This window comes from Neolamprologus multifasciatus, chromosome 18 (assembly GCF_963576455.1).
Source record: "Neolamprologus multifasciatus chromosome 18, fNeoMul1.2, whole genome shotgun sequence".
NCBI classification, from domain to species: Eukaryota; Metazoa; Chordata; class Actinopteri; order Cichliformes; family Cichlidae; genus Neolamprologus; species Neolamprologus multifasciatus.
In genome coordinates, this window is record NC_140456.1 from 8,821,618 (window position 1) to 8,844,369 (window position 22,752).

At 41.9% G+C, this 22,752-nt stretch overlaps 1 protein-coding gene, 1 long non-coding RNA gene and 1 pseudogene across 8 annotated transcripts in view; 1 reads left to right on the plus strand and 2 right to left on the minus strand.

Annotated features, from left to right (window-relative positions):
* Positions 1–85: 85 nt before the first annotated feature.
* LOC146497297 (acyl-coenzyme A thioesterase 2, mitochondrial-like) overlaps positions 86–22,752 on the minus strand; it is a 35,185-nt gene continuing 12,518 nt past the window's right edge. Inside the window, exons 1-5 of one of the 6 annotated variants that reach the window (XM_085141756.1) lie at positions 21,541–22,349; positions 7,826–8,281; positions 5,785–5,972; positions 1,010–4,694; positions 86–184 (exon numbers count right to left, since the gene is read on the minus strand). In XM_085141756.1, the coding sequence (XP_084997882.1) occupies positions 4,086–4,694; positions 5,785–5,972; positions 7,826–8,276 (1,248 nt within the window). In that variant the 5' untranslated portion in view covers positions 8,277–8,281; positions 21,541–22,349 and the 3' untranslated portion in view covers positions 86–184; positions 1,010–4,085. Of the gene's footprint in view, positions 188–1,009; positions 4,809–5,604; positions 5,973–7,825; positions 8,337–8,569; positions 8,698–20,851; positions 21,316–21,540; positions 22,350–22,752 lie in introns of those variants that run through there. The other 5 variants (XM_085141754.1, XM_085141758.1, XM_085141752.1 and 2 more) reach the window with 5 other exon arrangements.
* LOC146497298 (uncharacterized) lies at positions 8,740–13,149 on the plus strand. The gene is made up of 2 exons (XR_014870924.1): positions 8,740–10,633; positions 10,784–13,149. It is a non-coding gene; the product is annotated as an uncharacterized LOC146497298 (long non-coding RNA).
* Positions 17,660–20,841, minus strand: LOC146497299 (uncharacterized; annotated as a pseudogene). The gene is made up of 2 exons (XR_014870578.1): positions 19,461–20,841; positions 17,660–19,378 (listed from the first exon to the last, which is right to left on the minus strand). The product of XR_014870578.1 is annotated as an uncharacterized LOC146497299 (transcript).

Consider the following 22,752-nt stretch of genomic DNA (forward strand, 5'->3'; position numbering starts at 1 on the left):
CAATACAAAACTTTATCATGACGTAATGCTGAAGAACCGGCTTCATTCATGACAGAAACATTACTTTCACCACTATATAAGCTACCTGGAGATCTTTGGCTCTCTGGAAGGACTGTGACAGTGATATCTATCTCTGTGCTGGGGGTCTGTCTGAGAGATTTCCTTCCTCCACTTCTTTCTTCTGCTGCTTGTTCCAGAAAAAGAAAAACAGCATTAGAGGAGTGCTGTTTTCACAGACTTGGCAACTTTCAGATAAATGGGAGCAGTGGAACAAACTGAACTCAACTCTTTGGTTGACTGAAATAGAACATGAAGTGATCTTCATTCAGTATTCAGTTATAGAATTCAGTATGAAAATATCTACAACAAAACTACAAAATCCTTGAGATAAATTCAGCGTGTATTGGGTAATCTTGCAGGATTAAGTGGTCTCACTCCACACCCATATAACATATCCATACAGTGGGACAAACTAAATAAAAAAATGCCTAAAAATACTGTCAAGACGTTGTAAATTTGCATATGTAATATATTGCATGGGGTAGTAAATGTGTTTAACAGGATTTGCTTGAATGACAGGGTAACTCTTAATGTGCTACCTTTTAGTTAATTTTGAGCAACTGTCGATTAACCCATATCAGTATGAGAACTTTACATCAGAAACCCTCCCATGATTCTAAAACAATCTTCGTACAGTTAATAAAATAGATTTTCTATTTTAATATAATTTCAATTAATATAATTTTCTATATTCAGTACAAATATACAGTCAGCTGAGGAATTACCTATTTTAGCCAGTTTAATTCCTCTATTCAGCTATACTAGTATTTGAACATTCATTTCAGTTTTCTCTTTTACATTTTCTGGTTCACACTTAAAACATTTTAATTATCCTCATTAAACCTAAACACATGCCAGTGGAATGGCAAAAGGAACAGCAGAGAAGAACCAATCCAAGGACATCAATTCACAGTCAAAATGATTTAAAAGTAATGTTAATAAAACTTACAAAAACAGAAGTGTTAACAGAAGCTGACTGTAAATAAGCAATAGAGGGCTGTGCAGTCCTGGAAAAGGAGACAAGTCCAGAAGATGATCCACAGAAATGCCAAAACTGAAAAAGTCAAAAATCAACAAAGGAAAGAGCTGTGTCAAAAACTGGAGCTTTAAGTAAAGTGTTACCACTGTTATTCAAATAATATATAAAAAGACTACTGGAAATGCAGCTTCAAATTGCAGAAAAATTAAAAGTTAAGTTAAAGTTGTAAAAAAAAAAAAAAGATAGAAAAACAGCCGGAAAGCTTCCTTGGGGGTTAAGTCATGAAACAAACTTGATCACAGTTGAAGTCCGAGACACATAACTGCCCTCAGTAGTGCTGTTATTTATTGAGAGGGATTTTTAGCTTCACCGGATCACTCTTACAGTTGAAGTGCTGTTTATCAAATGGGGTTGAGAGGATAAGGGGTGGGGTGGGTTAGGTGGCAGAGGGAATAGTCTATCGATATTACTACTTGCCACGCTTTGAAATTGTAAAGCATTTTGGATCATCTATTTATATTTTTCCATGTCTGTTTCCAAAATTTTGTATTTCAAGGACATAATAATAACCAAGTTAATAACAAGTTCTAACCATGGTTACAAAACAAAATCAGCATCACTCAACAACAGCACCTGTTACTGATTAACTCACTAGGTGTGATTTGTGGGCAAAGGATAGCAGCAAGAGTGAAAGGTGAAGTTTACACACAGTGAAAGTGAACCAATGAAAACTAAAATTGCACCAACTTCTACGTGCAAAGCAATGAAATAGGAATGGTCAAGAGTAAGATCAGTTAATAGATCATGGATGAAATCAAGCCAGCAATGTGACTGGAAGGACAAATAAAGAAGCTGTGACTCACATATTTCTCATATGTCATCAGAAAACAACTGTCATTAGAGCCTTATGATTGGAAGAACAAAATTGGAAGAACAAAAGGAACAATGCAATGAGGGAGACTGGCAATGTGTTGGCTTAACACATTATATATATATATATATATTATATAATAACAACAACAGGAAGCTCTTTGGACAGATTTATTCAGCTTACATTGATCGTACAATGGTACAAAACACTCAGGTTTTTGTTTTTTTCATTATTTTTGAAAAGAGCCTACACTTGTAGGTGAAGTTGAGAGGTACCAGTAAGTGATCTTCTTCACACCATTAGCCTCTTAAGCCACAAGCCTACCTGATCTCCTGCTTTTTGCCCCCATATCAGGGGGCGTTGGGGCTTAAGAGGTTAAAAAGAGGGTGAGTGCAGCCAGGTCAACATGACAAAAGTTGCTGTGCCAGGGACATCCTATCATTCCATGTCACACTGTCAAATTACAGTGTGACATGACTTTTTAGCCTACAAACCCCACATCCCACACCTCCCACCCCGATGTGGTTTGTGCCATTAAAGGTGGAAAGTGGTATGAGGCTTTAAGCAGCTTAAGATCAGACCAATATTCATCATTCTTATATATGGTCTGTTTGTGATGCAGATAGTGAGCAAGAAGTTGTTAGATGTGATGATGATGGAAGCAAGGAAAGCAAGAAAATGATAAGGAAGTGTGATAGTAAGAATGAGGACAAATGTCTTCAATTCTGAATATTTACTTATTTTGGCCTTCATGTTTTTAACCATTATACTGTAGGAACAGAAGGTCAGGAAAGCTGATTCCTTTTATCTGTTTCTGCAAATCAAACATGTTTCTAGAGAAGTCTTATATGTGCCTCTGACAGATTTAAACTTAAGGTAATTGAAGGTATTCTTGCAACAATTGCTGAATTTTCTTTCTTAAATAAAGTATATTTAGTGCCACTGTATTTTTTTCTATTTTAGATTTTCCTTCATCATTGTTGTGCATTTTATTCATTTTAGTGGCATTTTACATTGTTAGCACTTTGTGCAGCATGGACTGTTGGAAATCTGCTATATGTATATATAAACCTGACCTTAAACTGGATGTCTTTTATACAAAGAAAGTAATTTTAATGTTTTAACATTTTTGATGCAAAGGACTTTAAAAAAATCATATTGCAGAAAGTATTTAACTACTATCTGGATACAACTAGTGTTGTCAAGAGACCTCTCCCATGCTCCCAGGATGTGGGTGTGAATGCCAGAGCACTCTGGAATGCACACAAAGCCTTTGCAGACTATTAAGGATCACACATCCTATCACTACCATATGCAAACTTATATTATTAAAAGATTATACTGACTACTAAGTACAATTTTCTATTGACAAGTGTGTTTATTATACAGGCCCATGTATCTAAAGACCTGACCTGGGTTCTGTCTGCACATGGTAAGCAGGTTCCCTAGCTCATGGACTTCAAACCTTCTGATGACTCAACCAAGGATACACCAATAATTTACTGATCTTTTTTTCTGTTTCCACCTCCTGGAAGTAAAAAAGTTGATCTAGATCTTACTTTTTTCAAGCCAGAGCCACTTGTAACATTGTAACAAATACAAAACCTGCAGACAGAATCACAACTAAAAATAACAGTTGTACAGGGAGGGCACCATTTTCTTTGAAATAACATCTCACCTTATAGGAATTTTATCCCCTCCCGACCCCCTTTTTGATTCATTTAGAGCAATATTTGCATGTTTTACATCAAAGTCTACCGCTTATAGTCAGATGCAGAGTAAACAGAATTAATGCTGAGTTAAGTAACTCGGAGTTAATTGTTGGACTCGGAGCTTGTTGAACCTGCTTTCAAGAATAGTGCACAGGGAAAGCAGACGAATCTACAAATGATGCTCCAGAGAAGTCCAAACAAAAGTCTGTGAAGAATAAAACCGTTAACAACAACAACAGGAAGAGACGTGAGGATACTTAGTGAAGGAACAAACAAATTGACAGCTGAGGGAGGGACAAACTGAGGCAAACACAGAGAAACAGTGAAGCTTGAAAGATAAGTGGGAAGATACTCATACAAATCACGGCTCTTCTACGAATCACACATTTTTAACAAGTTGCCGTAAATTAATTTGATGTTATTTATTTTTCTGTTACTCAGTTTTTATAATTATTTTTTTCTTTTATAACTTGGCTTTAGTCTGTCCAGCATCACAACTCAGGTGAGTTCTGAAGAACTCCTGGATCTTCTTCCACAGGTGGACCTCAGCTGCTGCGTGTGCCTTGGGTTCACCTCCCCACGAGGATAAATACCTAAGAACTCCATGTGCAGCAGAAGGGCAGAAGGGTTCATAAGGTGGCTCCAGCAAGTGTCCAGCTCCAGGGTAAGACACACTCTCAAAGTTCTCCTTTCCATGACGCTTCAGTCTCTCCACCATCTGGTCCATGTATGCCTTGCTGTCCCAGCAGAGGTCATCCTCTCCAGCCACAAAGAGTAAATGAGCCTTTGCTCGTTCAATGGGGATGAGGCTGCCCTTGTTCTTCTCTGCTAGCGGGTCTTCATAAATATACTTTCCAATACTGGCACCTGACTCAGTGGGAACCAACTTTCTGCAGTCATACCCTAATGGTGAGAGAATCTTCTTTTTCTTGTAATAGAGAGGAAGCCCCATATTGGCACTGAAGCCATTGATGCATACTGCAGCCTCGACACCTGGCACAAAGGTAGCAAGTGAGAGTGCAAGGTCTGCTGCCTTTGATCTTGCTAGTATGCCAACTCCTTTACTGCCCACCTGTGAAATAACACAAACTAAAGCTGATAAAATTTATAGAAACACTTCGAGCTTAGGACTGACTTCATTTGTTAAACCTTTTATGCACTTTGAGAGTGTGACCATTCATCATCCCTGCAAATGAAATGGATAAGGCATTATTGCTAGTGAAGACAAACCTTTGATGGCAAAATTAACCCTTTCATGCATAAATTATGACAACCTCAATCAGGATTTTTTTCTTGAGTGTTTCTATTCATCTTTAGGCATAAAAAAATGAATACAAATATTTGAGAATAAAATATCCTGATTGAGGTTGTCATAATTTATGCATGACAGGGTTAAATAACAATAATTACAATGAAACACGTCATATATCTATAGAACATTACACGACCAGTGGGTGGCAGGGTATGGAGTGACACATCAGTGTCCAATGTAGTGGCTTATGTGCAAGTATACCAACAACACTGACACAAATACAAGAAAACTGCCTTTGAATAGCTGTTCACTGTAGTGACCACTATGGATGAAAGGGTTCATTTAAAAATAAAAGAGTCAAACATTCACAATAATATATTTTGTATGTGATATTCTTTAAATTATCATATTTAATTAAATAAAACAATAAAGTTCATAGTTATTTTTGCTATGTACCTTGATTTTATCCTTTTAGATACCAATTAAGCTGATTTACTGTAGTAAACTTGATTTTTGTAGAAAAAAATGAAATTGTTCATATTTTAAGTTCAACTAACAAGATTATAGTAAATAATTACTGAGATTTTGAGAAACAGGTAGGTTGATTTTATTGTTAGCTTAGCCAGACCAATTCCCCATATTTGGGTTCTGTGCTGGGCTGGCTGCAGCTTTATGTTTGGAGGAACTAATTCACTTATCCAAATCTCTAAACAAAAGAAAATGAGAAATGTTCTCAGAATGTGACTGTTTTATTTTATTTTATTTTTTCCTTATTAAGAGCATTGGGGACCCTATTAGCTGGAGGAATCCAGCAGCTGAATTTCAGGGTCCACAAAAAAGAAACAAATACATGTTTCTGGAAAAGGCAAAACTTCTTCAGACCTTACGAGTGCTCATTAAAATAACTCACCTTAGGTTGCTGTTTTAAGAAATCCATTGCTTCCTTAAAGTGATCCAGATGAATCTTTTGCATATTTTCCAATTTGGTTTCGATCACACATATATAGAGGACGACAAAGCCTTTGTTAGCCAGTAGACTGGCTCTTGTCTCAGATCTCAATGTAGATATATCCAAGACAGCGGGAAACAGACCTTCTCCTGGAACATAGTAGACACAAAATTTTCTTCTGTCAATGAAAAAAAAAACTTTCATTTTTAATTTCTAGTTTTCCTTAAGATCTAATCTTTGTCACTTTATTGTGTGACTAAATAAAAGAACAATAGAAAGACAGCGGTTACAGCCATAACTGAATAAAAGCTTGACACCCTTTGAACTTTAAACTAGTTGACAGATGGACTGAAATGAAAACTGATGACGTGACAACGAACAAAGGAAACTGAGGACCTAAATACACAGGATAACAAGCGGGAACACCTGGGAAACAACACTGGGCATAATCTAAATGATTAGACAGTGGAAGCAAAACTGAACACCAAGCACATGAGACAATGACTATCTAAATACAACTGAAAACACATTGAGATGCGACTACAGCTGTGTCTCAATTCAGGGGCTGCATCCTTTGGAGGACCCGGCCTTCATGGTCTACGTGGGCCAGGTCCTCTGAAGACTGAGAAGGCCGGAAATGCGAGGCTGTGAAGTGGGATGGTCTAGCCTTCAGATTTGTGCCACTGCTGTCTCGGTGAAGCTTAATAAACTCAGCAGTCTGCTCCTTGCTATATGAAATATAACAATGATATTAGAGTAAATTCTCTACCATCTCAAACTTCTATTTAATCAGTTTTCTGTTTGACGTTTATTCAGCTGTATGAAAACTGTAACGTTAATCTCAGCCGAACGGATTTACTTGGGAACAAATAAAATACTGAAAAAAGCCAAACAATAACATTAAGTTATCTAACTGACTTATATATCATGTTTAACCTGAGTAGCAGAAGACACAAGGTCTGAAACGATTGTGCTGGGAGTTCAATGTTCTTGCCGGCTTTAGTGAGCCTTGACCACCTCGTCAGCTATCGAGCTGGTGGGTAACAGACGTCTCTGAAAAAAGAAACTTTTGCAAATATGTGATGTCTTGATAAACCGAGCAGATATTTGAAGTTCTCGCTTGAAAATATGTTAAAAGTTTATTTTGTGACCCAGAAAGAGTAATATTTCAAACTCTTTAGCCGTGCTCCTCTGCCATTGCCCCATTTGAAAATTATTTTTATATTATTTAAAAAATGTTATAAATACTAATTTAATTAATACAGTATTGCAAAGAGTAATAGTAATAATATTACAGCTACACAGGTGCCACCATTGTTGGAAATGGGAACTTGCTGTTATGCGCTCTGAATTCTGGGATAGATTAGGCCACGAAGGATACACCCAACCCATCCTTCAAATTCGGGGAAATGAAGGATGCATTTGTCGGCCGCATTTGGAAAAAGCCTTCGATTTGGGACAGCCTTCATTGCATCGCTGTGATGTAATCGGCCTGCAAATGCGGCCTCCAAAGGATGCATCCCCTGAACTGAGACATAGCCTACGTCACACAACTTGATGACGGCAGACATGACAGAGCTAAAAGAGAGTGAGCTCGAGTGATGGACAGAAATATGATATATCACAGAGATGAGGAAACAAACATAGAGACAAAGACCAATACACATAAACTTGACAAAGACAGAAGGGATAAAGAGAGACTACTGAAACGATAGGTAAATAAGGGAAAAGACAAGGAGGAAAAAGGAACCTAACAATAACAAACAAGAAATTATGAACCAGGATTAAAGATAAACTCAGGGTAAAAAGAACTAAACTCTGGACTACACTGTAAAAAGCTAAAAATCATTTCTTACAGCAAAGGAAACAATCATAAATCCACAAGAAACCCAAAACATTGGGTCAAAGACCCAGGACCATTACAATTGTATTTGTTCAGAAATACTCTTCGGGCTGTCATTTAATTAAAATAAAGAGAGAAAGCTTGAAACAACTGCAGTACCTGGAGGAGTGAACAGGACTCCACTAATGTTCCCCTCTTTGACAGGAACCCGACTGACCCCATCTCCAATCAGAACCCTCTCATTTGTCTCTTCTGCCAGTATCCTGCCTTCCTCCTCGTGCACAGAAAAATTCACCAACTGAGGCTCCAGAGACTTTATCTTTTTAAACTTTTTGTGCATGGTGTCTGGCCTCATGGACCACATGAGACCCATAGGTTCTACTCCAACGTAGGTCCCACCAAGTGAGGGATCTCTGTTCAGGTCGATCTCCCCACTGCCATCAGCCCTGTAGGTGGCCGAGGAGCTGAACACCACTCCCTTCTCATCAGTTAATCTGGCTCTCATGGTGACCGCCTGTCTGGACCTCAACCCTTCCACCTTCACCTTAATGGGTTCATCATACAGGCACCTGGCTCTTGGTAGCAGCGTCAGTCTGACTTGGGAAGACATCTTTTCTGAAAGAAAAAAATGTGTATTATTGTGAAACGCCTCTCTGTCAGACTACCTGTTGTAAGGAGACAGTAGATGGAAGATCAAGTTAGAAATCTAACTTCAGTAAGTCAGTTTTGAGAGGCATAAATCCAGTGTCATACACCTTGCCTGATGCAATGATTTAATTAAGAAAAGGATGCACTAACACATTAACGCACTTGCAAGGACTCCAGAAATAGGCAAAAGTGACCTCTAAAACAACCCATTGAAGAAGGTTGATGAGCAAGACAAAGATTAACAAAGTCAATGAGGGGGAACACAAAACAAAAGTGTCACACAGGTTAAACAGTACTTAACACAAAAACGTGACAGCAATTGAAAGCAACAAATACATTAAATAGATCCAAGACTAAAAGAATTCCATATCCACGCTGTGGACTGCACTGCTATTTTCCTGAAATCAGCTGATTGCGGGTTTGTGGGACGGTCTAGCCTTCAGATTTGTGCCACTGCTGTCTCGGTGAAGCTTAATAAACTCATCAGTCTGCTCCTTGCTATATAAATTATAACAATGATATTAGAGTAAATTCTCTACCATCTCAAACTTCTATTTAATCAGTTTTCTGTTTGACGTTTATTCAGCTGTATGAAAACTGTAACGTTAATCTCAGCCGAACAGATTTACTTGGGAACAAATAAAATACTGAAAAAAGCCAAACAATAACATTAAGTTATCTAACTGACTTATATATCATGTTTAACCTGAGTAGCAGAAGACACAGGGTCTGAAACGATTGTGCTGGGAGTTCAGTGTTCTCGCCGGCTCTAGTGAGCCTTGACCACCTCGTCAGCTATCGAGCTGGTGGGTAACAGACGTCTCTGAAAACATCAGAGCACTTTTGCAAATATGTGATGTCTTGATAAACCGAGCAGATATTTGAAGTTCTCGCTTGAAAATATGTTAAAAGTTTATTTTGTGACCCAGAAAGAGTAATATTTCAAACTCTTTAGCCGTGCTCCTCTGCCATTGCCCCATTTGAAAATTATTTTTATATTATTATAAAAATGTTATAAATACTAATTTAATTAATACAGTATTGCAAAGTGTCAACAGAAAATTGTACTTAGTAGTCAGTATAATCTTTTAGTGATATAAGTTTGCATATTATAGAATACTGCATGATGACCCTTTTATGACTTAGACTGATGTTGAAATCAAGACTTGCTTTATAAGTTCTTTCTCACAGTGATAATAGCTGAGCAAGCTGTTATCATTTCACTCCTGCCAGGAAGAGGGGAGCTGGATGCTCTTATCTTCAAGAAGAGGGGCAACGTCCTTCAGAATAACACACACACACACACATACACCTGAACCACTTTTATCTTCACTCCCTACATACTAACATTCCTCTGTTAATGAATAGACGTATTCACTGTTGTATTACTTTTGTATATAAATAAAGGCAGGTGCAGGAGACAGAGCGCACATCACAGGGCCCCCACTCTGGTGTGAGCGTTCTGTGATCATGCCCTTGCAAGTAAAAACTGCAGCGTCTGTGTGTTTCTACCTTTAGATTCTTAGCTGAAGAAGTGTCTTTAGAATAAATCTCTTGACATTTATTTTGGTCCTTCGAAGCCGGAGCAGAAACATCAGAACTGTTATCTGTGACTCTGTTCCAGGATCCAGCACTGATTCAAGACGCCGTGGGAAGCCAGCACCGAAAGTCTGTGCACAGCCCTCTTAGACGAGGCTGAAAGACCTGGGACGTTAAATTCGAGTCCAGGCCGGTGTTTTTTTTTTTTAGTCTGGTCCATGGCGGTGGGATTCAGTCTGACGATCCGAACCACCAGTGATGAGTCTGAGGGTAAGAAACACTATTTTGATATATAAAACGGCCGCAAAGGTTAAAAGACACGTGATAAAACAGGTTTAAGTTCGCCAAAAGGAACTGTGTTTAGACTGGTTTTAGAGGTAACCGTTAAATACTTTGTGACAAATTAGGTTTAAGTACACCAAAAGGACCTGTGTTTAGACTGGTTTTTAGAGGTAACCGTTAAATACTTTGTGACAAATTAGGTTTAAGTACACCAAAAGGAACTGTGTTTAGACTGGTTTTAGAGGTAACCGTTAAATACTTCGTGACAAATTAGGTTTAAGTACACCAAAAGGACCTGTGTTTAGACTGGTTTTTAGAGATAACCGTTAAATACTTCGTGACAAATTAGGTTTAAGTACACCAAAAGGACCTGTGTTTAGACTGGTTTTTAGAGATAACCGTTAAATACTTCGTGACAAATTAGGTTTAAGTTCACCAAAAGGAACTGTGTTTAGACTGGTTTTAGAGGTAACCGTTAAATACTTTGTGACAAATTAGGTTTAAGTACACCAAAAGGACCTGTGTTTAGACTGGTTTTTAGAGATAACCGTTAAATACTTCGTGACAAATTAGGTTTAAGTTCACCAAAAGGAACTTTGTTTAGACTGGTTTTTAGAGGTAACCGTTAAATACTTCGTGACAAATTAGCGCGCAAATGTCTATGTGTGTGTATGTGTCTGGAAGTAAGTTGATTTTACAGCACAGTACGCTGCTGAACTACTTCTATTTTTTGTTTTGTTTTGTTTTGTTTTGTTTGCTTGAGGCTCACGTACTGGTGACAAAGGAGAACGGTTGAGTTTCATCTCATAAAACTGATACCGCTTCACCTGTAGAGTGAAGTTGAAGTCCGTATCAGTAAACCACTCTGAAGTCAAGCGTGCCAGTGACGGCCCAGCAAAAAATCTTTGAAAATGGGGAATAAACAAGCAAAATTAACACCCGATGAGGAATGGTTAGAAAAACAACAAACAGGAGCAGGTAGAATAAGTGCAAGTAGGTGGAGAAATCCACGAAAAGCTAAACACCTCAGCTGGGAAGGGAAATGCAATCCCTCAGCTGTTACCCAGCTGAGAGCTGCTCTGAAACAAGAAATTACATTAACAATAGACCCACAGAAAAAATTAAAACGTAAGGAAGAATATAAACTTTTCCAAGCATGGGAAAGCGAAAATGAAAGGAGAACTGTAAAAAGAACACAGAAAGAGGAAAAGAAAAAACAATTGGCAGCAGCTTTAATAGCCCCTGATGATGAAACTACAAAGCAGGCACATGCTGAACAAAAGCCTCCACTGACAGACCCACATAACTCTCCTTTAAATCCCTCCGTTAAACTTTCCACACTAACTGCAGAAAAAACAACCAGCATTAAACCGAAAAAATCTAGCTTTAAACGATCTCCCATAGTGACAAGAGCAATGAAAATTAAATTCGACAATGCATATGAGGATGCACAAACAATGTTAGCTGAGCATGACGAAGAATTTCATCCAGGGAATGATTATGGCTCTGACAACTGCAATGGTTATGGTTCATGCCTAGAACCACCACCGCCATCCACGCTAGCATGTCCATTAGTTGAAGTAGCAAACCCCAGATCTGGCACACTTCTAGGTGATGGTCAGGGAGGAGGCAGGGACAACAGACCCACAATTTTTGTGTACCGCCCATGGACACATAAAGACAGACAAAATGTAATAAAAGGCATCCCATCAATACAAGAAGGGTACGAATCATGGCAAGCTGCCATGCGTGAAGTAATTATCCAGTGGCATCTAAATGGTCACGAGGTAATGCAGTTATTCCAGGACTGCCTAGGGCCTTCCTGGGGAAGAATTAAGGGAGACTTTACTTCCATCCTTACCAGATGGTACAGCGTTTCCCCCAGGTCATGTTGACCTCCAAGCAGCATTAATACCTGTGTTTGATAGGGCCCGTCAACAACTAGCGCCAAGGGCCAACTATGGTAAAATAGGACAAGTTAAACAGAGCGACACAGAAAACCCAAATGAATATATGGACAGGCTGAGACCCGTTTTCAGACAGAACTCAGGTCTAGATTATGCTGATGACCCACAATCCTCATATCAGCAACAATTTAAGCGTGCTTTTATTAAAGGATTACTACCACACATTAGGTCTCATGTAGAAAAATATTGGGTAACACAAGATACAGGGACAGTAGATGAGGCGCTTCAATATGCTAATCATGCTCAGACAGTAGTGAAAAACAAAGAGAAGGCCTCAGTTTTTGCCCTAGACACTGACACTGCTTTTACAGCTTTTAGTGCGAGTGAAGGCCACAGGGGAGGTTTCAGAGGCAAAAAGAGAGGGAGAGAAATGCATAAGGGAGGAGCAAGAGGTAGAGGCAGGTTTAGACACACACTAAACAGTGGTTTTAAGCCTACATGCTGGGAGTGTGGGAAAAAGGGACACCTTGCACGTGACTGTGAGACACAGAAAACGCCTGACACAGAATGACTAACTGCAACCACTGTGGCTGCAACCACCCAGACAGATGACAAGGAGAGCCAGATGAAAAGAGATGAAAAAGAAGTAAAAACATTAACAAACAAAGAAAACAATTTAGAACAGGATGAAGCTGAAGTATATAACGTTCATCAGCTGATGGGTTTACTGGATGGGAAGCCAACACTTATGGTCTATGTAAATGGCAAAAAGCTGCAAATGTTGTGTGACACAGGAGCTTGTAAAACAGTACTCAAGATAGAACCCCCTCGAACAACCTATTCTAATGAAGTGATAATTGTAAAAACAGCATCAGGGCACGTAAAAACCCAACCATTAACAATGCCACTGACATTTTTGCATAAAACCAGCCAACGCTCCTGCTGCATGCCATGCATAGTAGACCCAACCTGCCCAGTAAACCTATTAGGAAGAGACGCAATGACAAAACTAGGGATAGGGGTCATCCCCACAGATACAGGCATGACAGCAGAAATAATGTTAGCAGAGGAAGACCCCTATCAGAGGGAAGGAAAAGGGGAACCAAACTACTACTGGTCATTCGATTTGCCACCGCTTGCACAGCTCAAAGAGGCAGCTGAAAAATATCTCCTTTCAAGTGCCGAAAAAATGAAGCCAACTGAGTATCACAACACCCTGCGCTATAAACAAACCCCAGGCCCAGACCCTCTGTATGATAAACAGGTACACAGCCTAAAACGCCCATATCTGACCCTGCAACATTTATATGTCACAAAAAGCGGAAATGCAGTATGCTCAGTGATCCAATCAGACCCAGTAAGAAAACTAAATAGGATCACAAAACCCCATGTGTCAGTTGCGAAAACAGCAGGTACACAATGGTATCAATTAGGCAACATCCTGCAAAAGGTAGAAAATGATAAATATTCACCTACAGAGGAAGAGGGTTGGGCACAGGGTAAAAGAACAGGGTGCATGAGATACACACTTGGCTGGGTGATAAGAACTACACCCAATGCTCATCTGCATGACAGCACACAAGAATGAGAAATCTTTTCGCTGGAGGAGGAACCAGCACTTAAAAACCTACCATCAACATTGTGGTCGAATGGACCAACTGATGTGGGATTAATAAAAAATGCAGACTCAGTGACAGTACGGACTGTTTCATCCCACAGGCCCATTAAACCTCAATACCCCTTATCTAAGGAAGCAACAGAAGGGATTAAGCCAGTGATAAAAGATACGGAGAAAACAGGAATTCTAATAAAAACTAATTCTGCTACCTGCAATACTCCAATCTTCCCAGTAAAGAAAGCTAATACTGGAAAGTATCGTTTGGTACATGATCTGCGAGCAATAAATGAAATCACTGAAATGATACCTCCAGTAGTAGCAAATCCTCACACTATACTGAACCAAGTCACACCAAAAGAACAGTGGTTCTCAGTGATAGATTTATCAAATGCCTTTTTCTCAGTACCTTTACACCCAGATGCACGACACCTGTTTGGCTTCACATTTGAGGGACAGAGATACACCTATACTAGGTTACCTCAGGGGTTTCAAAACAGCCCCACTCTCTATGCTGAAGCTTTAAAGAAATCAATGACATCCTGCCTCCTGCCAGCAGGAGGACAATTTCTACTTTACGTAGATGACATTTTAGTGACTGGCCACACAGAGGAAGGGTGTAAACAAAATACTATGGCTGTGTTACATCACTTGGCAGAGCAAGGCCACAAAGTGTCTCTGAATAAACTCCAATTATGGAGACCTGAGGTGACATACTTAGGGCACAACCTCTCAGTTTCAGGGAAAAAACTACTAAACAAGAGAAAAGAGGCTATACAAAATGCACCACAGCCACAAACAAAACAACAGATGATGAGCTTTCTCGGGTTGTGTAACTTCTGCAGGGCGTGGATTCCCGAATATGCGGCACAGGTGCAACCACTGCAAAACCTAATCTATGGAAAAGATCTTGCTTTAAAAGATAAAATACAGTGGACATCAAAAGCAGAAGAAGCATTTACTAACCTGAAACTCATGCTCCAAACTAATGTTGTGCTTGCATTACCAGATTATGACAAACCATTCTACTTAAACGTAGACGGAACACAGGGACACATGAAAGCAGTATTGACACAATCATTTGGAGAAAAACAAAGGCCACTAGCTTTCTATTCAAGTAAACTCAATTCAGTGGCCTCAGGAATGCCAACCTGTGTACAAGCATGTGCAGCAGCTGCAGAAGCAGTGCAAAAATCTGCTGACATAGTTTTAGGACACACTCTGACTGTTAGAGTACCACATGCGGTAACTTCTATACTGCTACAAGCACATTTGCCTTTCTTAACACATGCTAGACAACTCTCCTATGTTGACATACTGCTTTCACAGTCCCACATCAACATAGTGAGATGTGTACCTTTAAATCCTAGCACATTGTTGCCAATACCCACGGAGGGAAAAGCACATTGCTGCGTGGACAAATTAGAAGAGGAAACAAAACCACGTGCTGACATTTACAGTACACCACAAGAAGGTTTCACTGACATCTTTGTTGACGGTTCATCATCAAAAAATGCACTAGGGCATAATTGTGTAGGATATGCAGTAACCACGACAGACACTATAGTGGAAGCAAGAGTCTTGCCACACACACATTCAGCTCAGAGTGCAGAACTGACTGCAGTAATCAGAGCATGTGAAATACATGAAGGACAGGACATTAACATCCACACAGACAGCCAGTATGTGTTTGCAGCAGTTCACCACTTTGCAAAAATATGGCATAACAGAGGAATGGTGACCTCCTCTGGAAACCCAGTTCAGCATGCAGATCTGCTGAACCAACTATTGAAAACAGTACAACTGCCATGACATCTAGCAATTTGCAAATGTGCAGCACATCAGAAAGATGACTCTGAAATTACAAAGGGAAACAATTTTGCTGACAAAGCTGCAAAAGCAGCAGCCATAGCAACCACAGTCTTGTTAATGACTCGTGAAAATCACACCATTCCATTATCTGTACTGCAGGATGAACAAAAAGCAGCACCACCAAAAGAACAAAAACAATGGCTAAAACACGGAGCAGCACTAGACACTGATGACATAATGAAAATAGCAGGAAAACCCATTCTTCCCAAATCATTGCACAAAACAGCCGCCCTACTGAGCCATGGCTTAAGCCATGTTTCAACGGGAGGAATGGTCCTTATAATAAACCAACAATTTTATACCAGAAATTTTGAAACTTCAGCAAAAGAATATGTGAGAACATGTATGACCTGCCAAAAACACAATACCCAAGGTAACTTAAGGCCAAAAAGAGGACATTTTCCCACACCACCTCATCCATTTCATACAATTCACATGGACTTCATTGAACTGAATGAGTGTCAGGGTTCAAGATATGCTCTAGTAATTATAGATGTTTTCTCAAAATGGCCAGAAATCTACCCAGTGAAAAAAGCAGATGCAATTTCAGTTGCAAAATGTCTATGTAACCATTTCGTTCCAACATATGGTATTCCTACTCTGATAAGATCAGATAATGGAACCCATTTTGTAAATGACGTGATCAGCACAATCTTATATGCCCAGCACGTCGACACACCCTACACTATATGGCAAATACATGAACAACACACAAGCTAAGTGTGCCGCTAGCTTCGCTGGCATTGGATTCCAACACAGCCAAATTATCCTCGAAGAGACAAACCCATCTACCTTTTACACTCTTCACGTCAACCTTCAAGGAGGGTTACAACACAAGAAAATCACCGTTGAAGACGTTGTACTTGATAAAGGAGTATATTGTCAACTTTTCTGGACCAACTTCAATGTGACAAACCGGAATACATCCATTCATTTCCCAGTGTTCTTAGACCAAACTCCAGAGAAGAACCACTCCATGTGCTATAAACAAAGCAAAGGTAACAGGCCGCTTGGAAACACCACCAACTGCAACCGGACCGCTGAAGGAGGAGAAGGTGCCCCTGTGAACACAACTGGACCATCTAATGGCACGTACTGGGTGCAAGGAATGGCCTGGCTATGTGGACAACGGGCATACTTCATTCTGCCCCCAGGCTGGACAGGAACATGTGCTCCTATATTCCTGTCAGACCACACTTTCAGAATGACTGCAGTAAACACTACTTCTACAGTACGCCGGAAAAGAAGATCAACACCTCCTGAAATTCAACCGCATGACCCAATATGGGGAAGCGACGTACCCAAGGAATTCAAACTATGGACTACTGGACAGAAAGTGCTCCATTCATTGTTCCCCTGGGTGGGAACCGGGAAAAGCATGCTGAGGATTGAAACTCTGGACTACCGTTTTGGACTCTTCTTGAACGCTTCGTGCAAGATCAACGGACAGCAGAATCAGGAAATCAATGCATTACGGATTACAGTGATGCAACATCGAGTAGCTTTGGACATGATACTAGCAGAGAAAGGGGGACTTTGTGTCCTCTTCAACAACACCTGCTGCACTTACATACCAGACAATGTACACTCATCAAACATGACTGACGCACTAAACGCTTTGAGACAGATCCAGCAGGCCCAAAATCAGGACTATGTAAGTGATACAAGTGACTGGTTTTCTTGGCTTTACACTGGCTCCTGGGTACAGGTGCTAAAGAGACTACTCATCGGAGTTGGGATATTCTTACTTTTACTTTGTGTTTTTGCAACATGTATATTGCCATGTTTAAAGCTCATAATTAACCGCATAATTGTTTCCACTGTTGCTGCATACATAGCCGTGACAAATGATGATGATGACCCTGATCTGTTGGAACTTGAAGATTTTGCGTGATTAATGATGATGTGACAGAAAATGTACGACAAGATGTTACATACTGATATCTCACTTCAAAATTATACGTGAACAACAGGTGGGAATGTCAACAGAAAATTGTACTTAGTAGTCAGTATAATCTTTTAGTGATATAAGTTTGCATATTATAGAATACTGCATGATGACCCTTTTATGACTTAGACTGTTGTTGAAATCAAGACTTGCTTTATAAGTTCTTTCTCACAGTGATAATGTCACGGTTTGTATTGGCGTGGCAGCCGTGGCGGGCGGCCACAGGTCCGGTGGCAACGGCGGTGTGGCTCCGACGAGCAACCGCGAGGTGTGGCACCTGATCTACGACGTGCTGGTTGCGGTCGTGCGGGTCGCGGACGTGCGGGACGCGGATGTGCTGACCCCCCCGGCTCTCCAAGGTCTTGCGTGGGCAGCACGGGTTCCTCCTGCCCGCTGAGCTCCTCCGGTGGCGGCGCGGGCTCCACAGGCTTGCTGAGCTCCAGCTCAGGCTGCGGCGCGGGTTGCTCCGGCTCGTCCCACTCCCTCCGCTCGCTGAGCTCCAGCTCGGCCCCCTCCGGCTTGCCGCGCTCCTCAGCTAGCGGCGCTGGCACCACCGGCTCGCTGAGCTGCTCCTCCGGCGGCTTGCCCCGGGTCCGGTGGCGACTGCCCTGCTCCCCAGGCGGCCCGCCCCGGGTCCGGCGGCGGCAGTGCTGCTCCGGTGACCTGCCCCGGGTCCGGCGGTGCTGCTCCGGTGAGCAACAGCGAGATGTGGTACATGGCCGATGACGCGCTGGTCGCTGACGTGGACGCGCTGGATGTGGACGGCGTGGAGGGCGCGCTAGACGTGGAGGTCCCTCCGGCAGCGGCGCTGGCTCCACCGGCTCGTTGAGCTGCTCCTCGGCTGGCAGCGGCGCTGGCTCCACCGGCTCGCTGAGCTGCTCCTCGGCTGGCAGCGGCGCTGGCTCCACCGGCTCGCTGAGCTGCTCCTCGGCTGGCAGCGGCGCTGACTCCACCGGCTCGCTGAGCTGCTCCTCGGCTGGCAGCACGAGCTCCTCCGGCTCCTGCCCGCTGAGCTGCTCCTCGGCTGGCAGCACGAGCTCCTCCGGCTCCTGCCCGCTGAGCTGTTCCTCGGCTGGCAGCACGAGCTCCTCCGGCTCGGGCCGAGCAGGTCCGGGTGGCGTCGTAGCAGGTGGCACTGCTACAGATGGTGAAGAGCTGAGCGGTGTGGAGATCGCTGAACGAGGAGACGCTAGCTGCACTGTTGGCTGGCTTACAGCAGCGTCGGCGGTGTCACCATCCACTAAAAACAAAGAAGCAAATGGGGTGAGAAATGAAAAAGTGTCCTTATTACTCACCACAGCCGGCTCTTGAGATGTCCGGGAAGTCGGCTGCGGTGAGGAACGCCGGCGCCGCGAACGTCGTTTCCGGGTAGACGTCGGGGCCGGCGTGTCAGGCTATGCATCCACCAGCTGACCGGGCTGGCGAGCAGCCTGAGTAGGAGAGTGAAGGTGGAGAGTTGAGAGCAGGAAGTCCAGGACTACTGAATTGAGGGAGTCCACCAGCCAGGGGAATTTGAACAGCGTCTCTTGCAGCCGCCTCTCCACGGCGTGACGCAAACCTTCCGCGGGCTTCTCCCCCCACAACTCGCATAGGCGGTAAACCTTGTCCATCACCTCCCTCCTGAGCCTCTCCTCAGAGACCGCTGGGTCCATGCCTGGCGGGATCATTCTGTCACGGTTTGGCATGGCAAACCGTGGGGGGGTGTGGGGAAGGAGGACCCAGGCGCGGTGCTCTATGTACAAGCAGTGCGTTTATTTACAGTGAAAACTGTACACACAACAATACATCCCCGTGTGCTCCCGACTTCCACTCCGTGTCTTCTCCCAGTGTTTGTGCTCGTGTGTCCGCTCCCTCGTGCCAGTGCACTCTGTGTCTGCTGCCCTCTCATCCAGCAATCCTTCCTGGGAAAATAGAGGCAGTAGTTAGTACCCTCAGTTCACTTGGTAAGCTCACACTCACAAACAGACCAACTGGAGAACTGACGGGAAGTCTCACGAAATGATCCCGCGTCGGTGGGAGCTCCAAGACTCTCTTAAGTAGCTCCCCCGACGAGGCCTGATCAGGAGCAGGTGTGTGGCTTCGGGTGTGGCCAGTCCACCAGCAGGGCCACACCCACCCGGCCTGAAGGCGCCCGCAGACCGGCGCTCGCAGAAACACATACACACATCGCAAACAGGAAGAAGAGAGACAGCAACACCAAATATACATATAATATAACCAGTCCATAACTGCTCAGGGATCCTGGGTTGCTCAGACCCAGAACCCTGACAGATAATAGCTGAGCAAGCTGTTATCATTTCACTCCTGCCAGGAAGAGGGGAGCTGGATGCTCTTATCTTCAAGAAGAGGGGCAACGTCCTTCAGAATAACACACACACACACACACACACACATACACCTGAACAACTTTTATCTTCACTCCCTACATACTAACATTCCTCTGTTAATGAATAGACGTATTCACTGTTGTATTACTTTTGTATATAAATAAAGGCAGGTGCAGGAGACAGAGCGCACATCACAGGGCCCCCACTCTGGTGTGAGCGTTCTGTGATCATGCCCTTGCAAGTAAAAACTGCAGCGTCTGTGTGTTTCTACCTTTAGATTCTTAGCTGAAGAAGTGTCTTTAGAATAAATCTTGAGACACAAAGAGTAATAGTAATAATATTACAGCTACACAGGTGCCACCATTGTTGGAAATGGGAACTTGCTGTTATGCGCTATGAATTCTGGGATAGGTAAGGGCACAAAGGATACACCCAACCCATCCTTCAAATTCGGGGAAATGAAGGATGCATTTGTCGGCCGCATTTGGAAAAAGCCTTTGAATTGGGACAGCCTTCATTGCGTCGCTGTGATGTAATCGGCCTGCAAATGCGGCCTCCAAAGGATGCATCCCCTGAACTGAGACATAGCCTAAGTCATACAACTTGATGACGGCAGACGTGACAGAGCTAAAAGAGAGTGAGCTCGAGTGATAGACAGAGGAAGATATATCACAGAGATGAGGAAACAAACAGAGACAAAGACCAATACACATAAACTTGACAAAGACAGAAGGGATAAAGAGAGACTACTGAAACGATAGGTAAATAAGGGACAAGACAAGGAGGAAAAAGGAACCTAACAATAACAAACAAGAAATTATGAACCAGGATTAAAGATAAACTCAGGGTAAAAAGAACTAAACTCAGGGATACACTGTAAAAAGCTAAAATCATTTCTTACAGCAAAGGAAACAATCATAAATCCACAAGAAACCCAAAACATTGGGTCAAAGACCCAGGACCATTACAATTGTATTTGTTCTGAAACACTCATCGGGCTGTCATTTAATTAAAATACAGAGCGAAAGCTTGGAACAACTGCAGTACCTGGAGGAGTGAACAGGACTCCACTAATGTTCCCCTCTTTGACAGGAACCCGACTGACCCCATCTCTAATCAGAACCCTCTCATTTGTCTCTTCTGCCAGTATCCTGCCTTCCTCCTCGTGCACAGAAAAATTCACCAACTGAGGCTCCAGAGACTTTGTCTCTTGAAACCTTTTGTGCATGGTGTCTGGCCTCATGGACCACACGAGACCCATAGGTTCTACTCCAACGTAGGTCCCACCAAGTGAGGGATCTTTCTTCAGGTCGACCTCCCCACTGCCATCAGCCCTGTAGGTGGCCGAGGAGCTGAACACCACTCCCTTCTCATCAGTTAATCTGGGTCTCATAGTGACCGCCTGTCTGGACCTCAACCCTTCCACCTTCACATTAATGGGTTCGTCGAACAGACACCTGGCTCTTGGTAGCAGCCTCAATCTTACTTGAGAGGACATCTTTTCTGAAAGAGTGAAACTGGAGCCAATAAGTATTGATAGGCAAGCAGACTAACAATCACAATGAACTGGACTACTGGGAACCGGTTTGCTACAAAGAACAGTTCTCAGTTCCCATCTCTAGTAATCAGTGTACTGATTTTGTATGATAACCAATACAAAACTTTATCATGACGTAATGCTGAAGAACCGGCTTCATTCATGACAGAAACATTACTTTCACCACTATATAAGCTACCTGGAGATCTTTGGCTCTCTGGAAGGACTGTGACAGTGATATCTATCTCTGTGCTGGGGGTCTGTCTGAGAGATTTCCTTCCTCCACTTCTTTAAATGGGAGCAGTGGAACAAACTGAACTCAACTCTTTGGTTGACTGAAATAGAACATGAAGTGATCTTCATTCAGTATTCAGTTATAGAATTCAGTATGAAAATATCTACAACAAAACTACAAAATCCTTGAGATAAATTCAGTGTGTATTGGGTAATCTTGCAGGATTAAGTGGTCTCACTCCACACCCATATAACATATCCATACAGTGGGACAAACTAAATAAAAAAATGCGTAAAAATACTGTCAAGACGTTGTAAATTTGCATATGTAATATATTGCATGGGGTAGTAAATGTGTTTAACAGGATTTGCTTGAATGACAGGGTAAGTCTTAATGTGCTACCTCTTGGTTAATTTTGAGCAACTGTTGATTAACCCATATCAGTATGAGAACTTTACATCAGAAACCCTCCCATGATTCTAAAACAGTCTTCGTACAGTTAATAAAATAGATTTTCTATTTTAATATAATTTCAATTAATATAATTTTCTATATTCAGTACAAATATACAGTCAGCTGAGGAATTACCTATTTTAGCCAGTTTAATTCCTCTATTCAGCTATACTAGTATTTGAACATTCATTTCAGTGTTATCTTTTACATTTTCTGGTTCACACTTAAAACATTTTAATTATCCTCATTAAACCTAAACACATGCCAGTGGAATGGCAAAAGGAACAGCAGAGAAGAACCAATCCAAGGACATCAATTCACAGTCAAAATGATTTAAAAGTAATGTTAATAAAACTTACAAAAACAGAAGTGTTAACAGAAGCTGACTGTAAATAAGCAATAGAGGGCTGTGCAGTCCTGGAAAAGGAGACAAGTCCAGAAGATGATCCACAGAAATGCCTAAACTGAAAAAGTCAAAAATCAACAAAGGAAAGAGCTGTGTCAAAAACTGGAGCTTTAAGTAAAGTGTTACCACTGTTATTCAAATAATATATAAAAAGACTACTGGAAATGCAGCTTCAAATTGCAGAAAAATTAAAAGTTAAGTTAAAGTTGTAAAAAAAAAAAAAAGATAGAAAAACAGCCAGAAAGCTTCCTCGGGGGTTAAGTCATGAAACAAACTTGATCACAGTTGAAGTCCAAGACACATAACTGCCCTCAGTA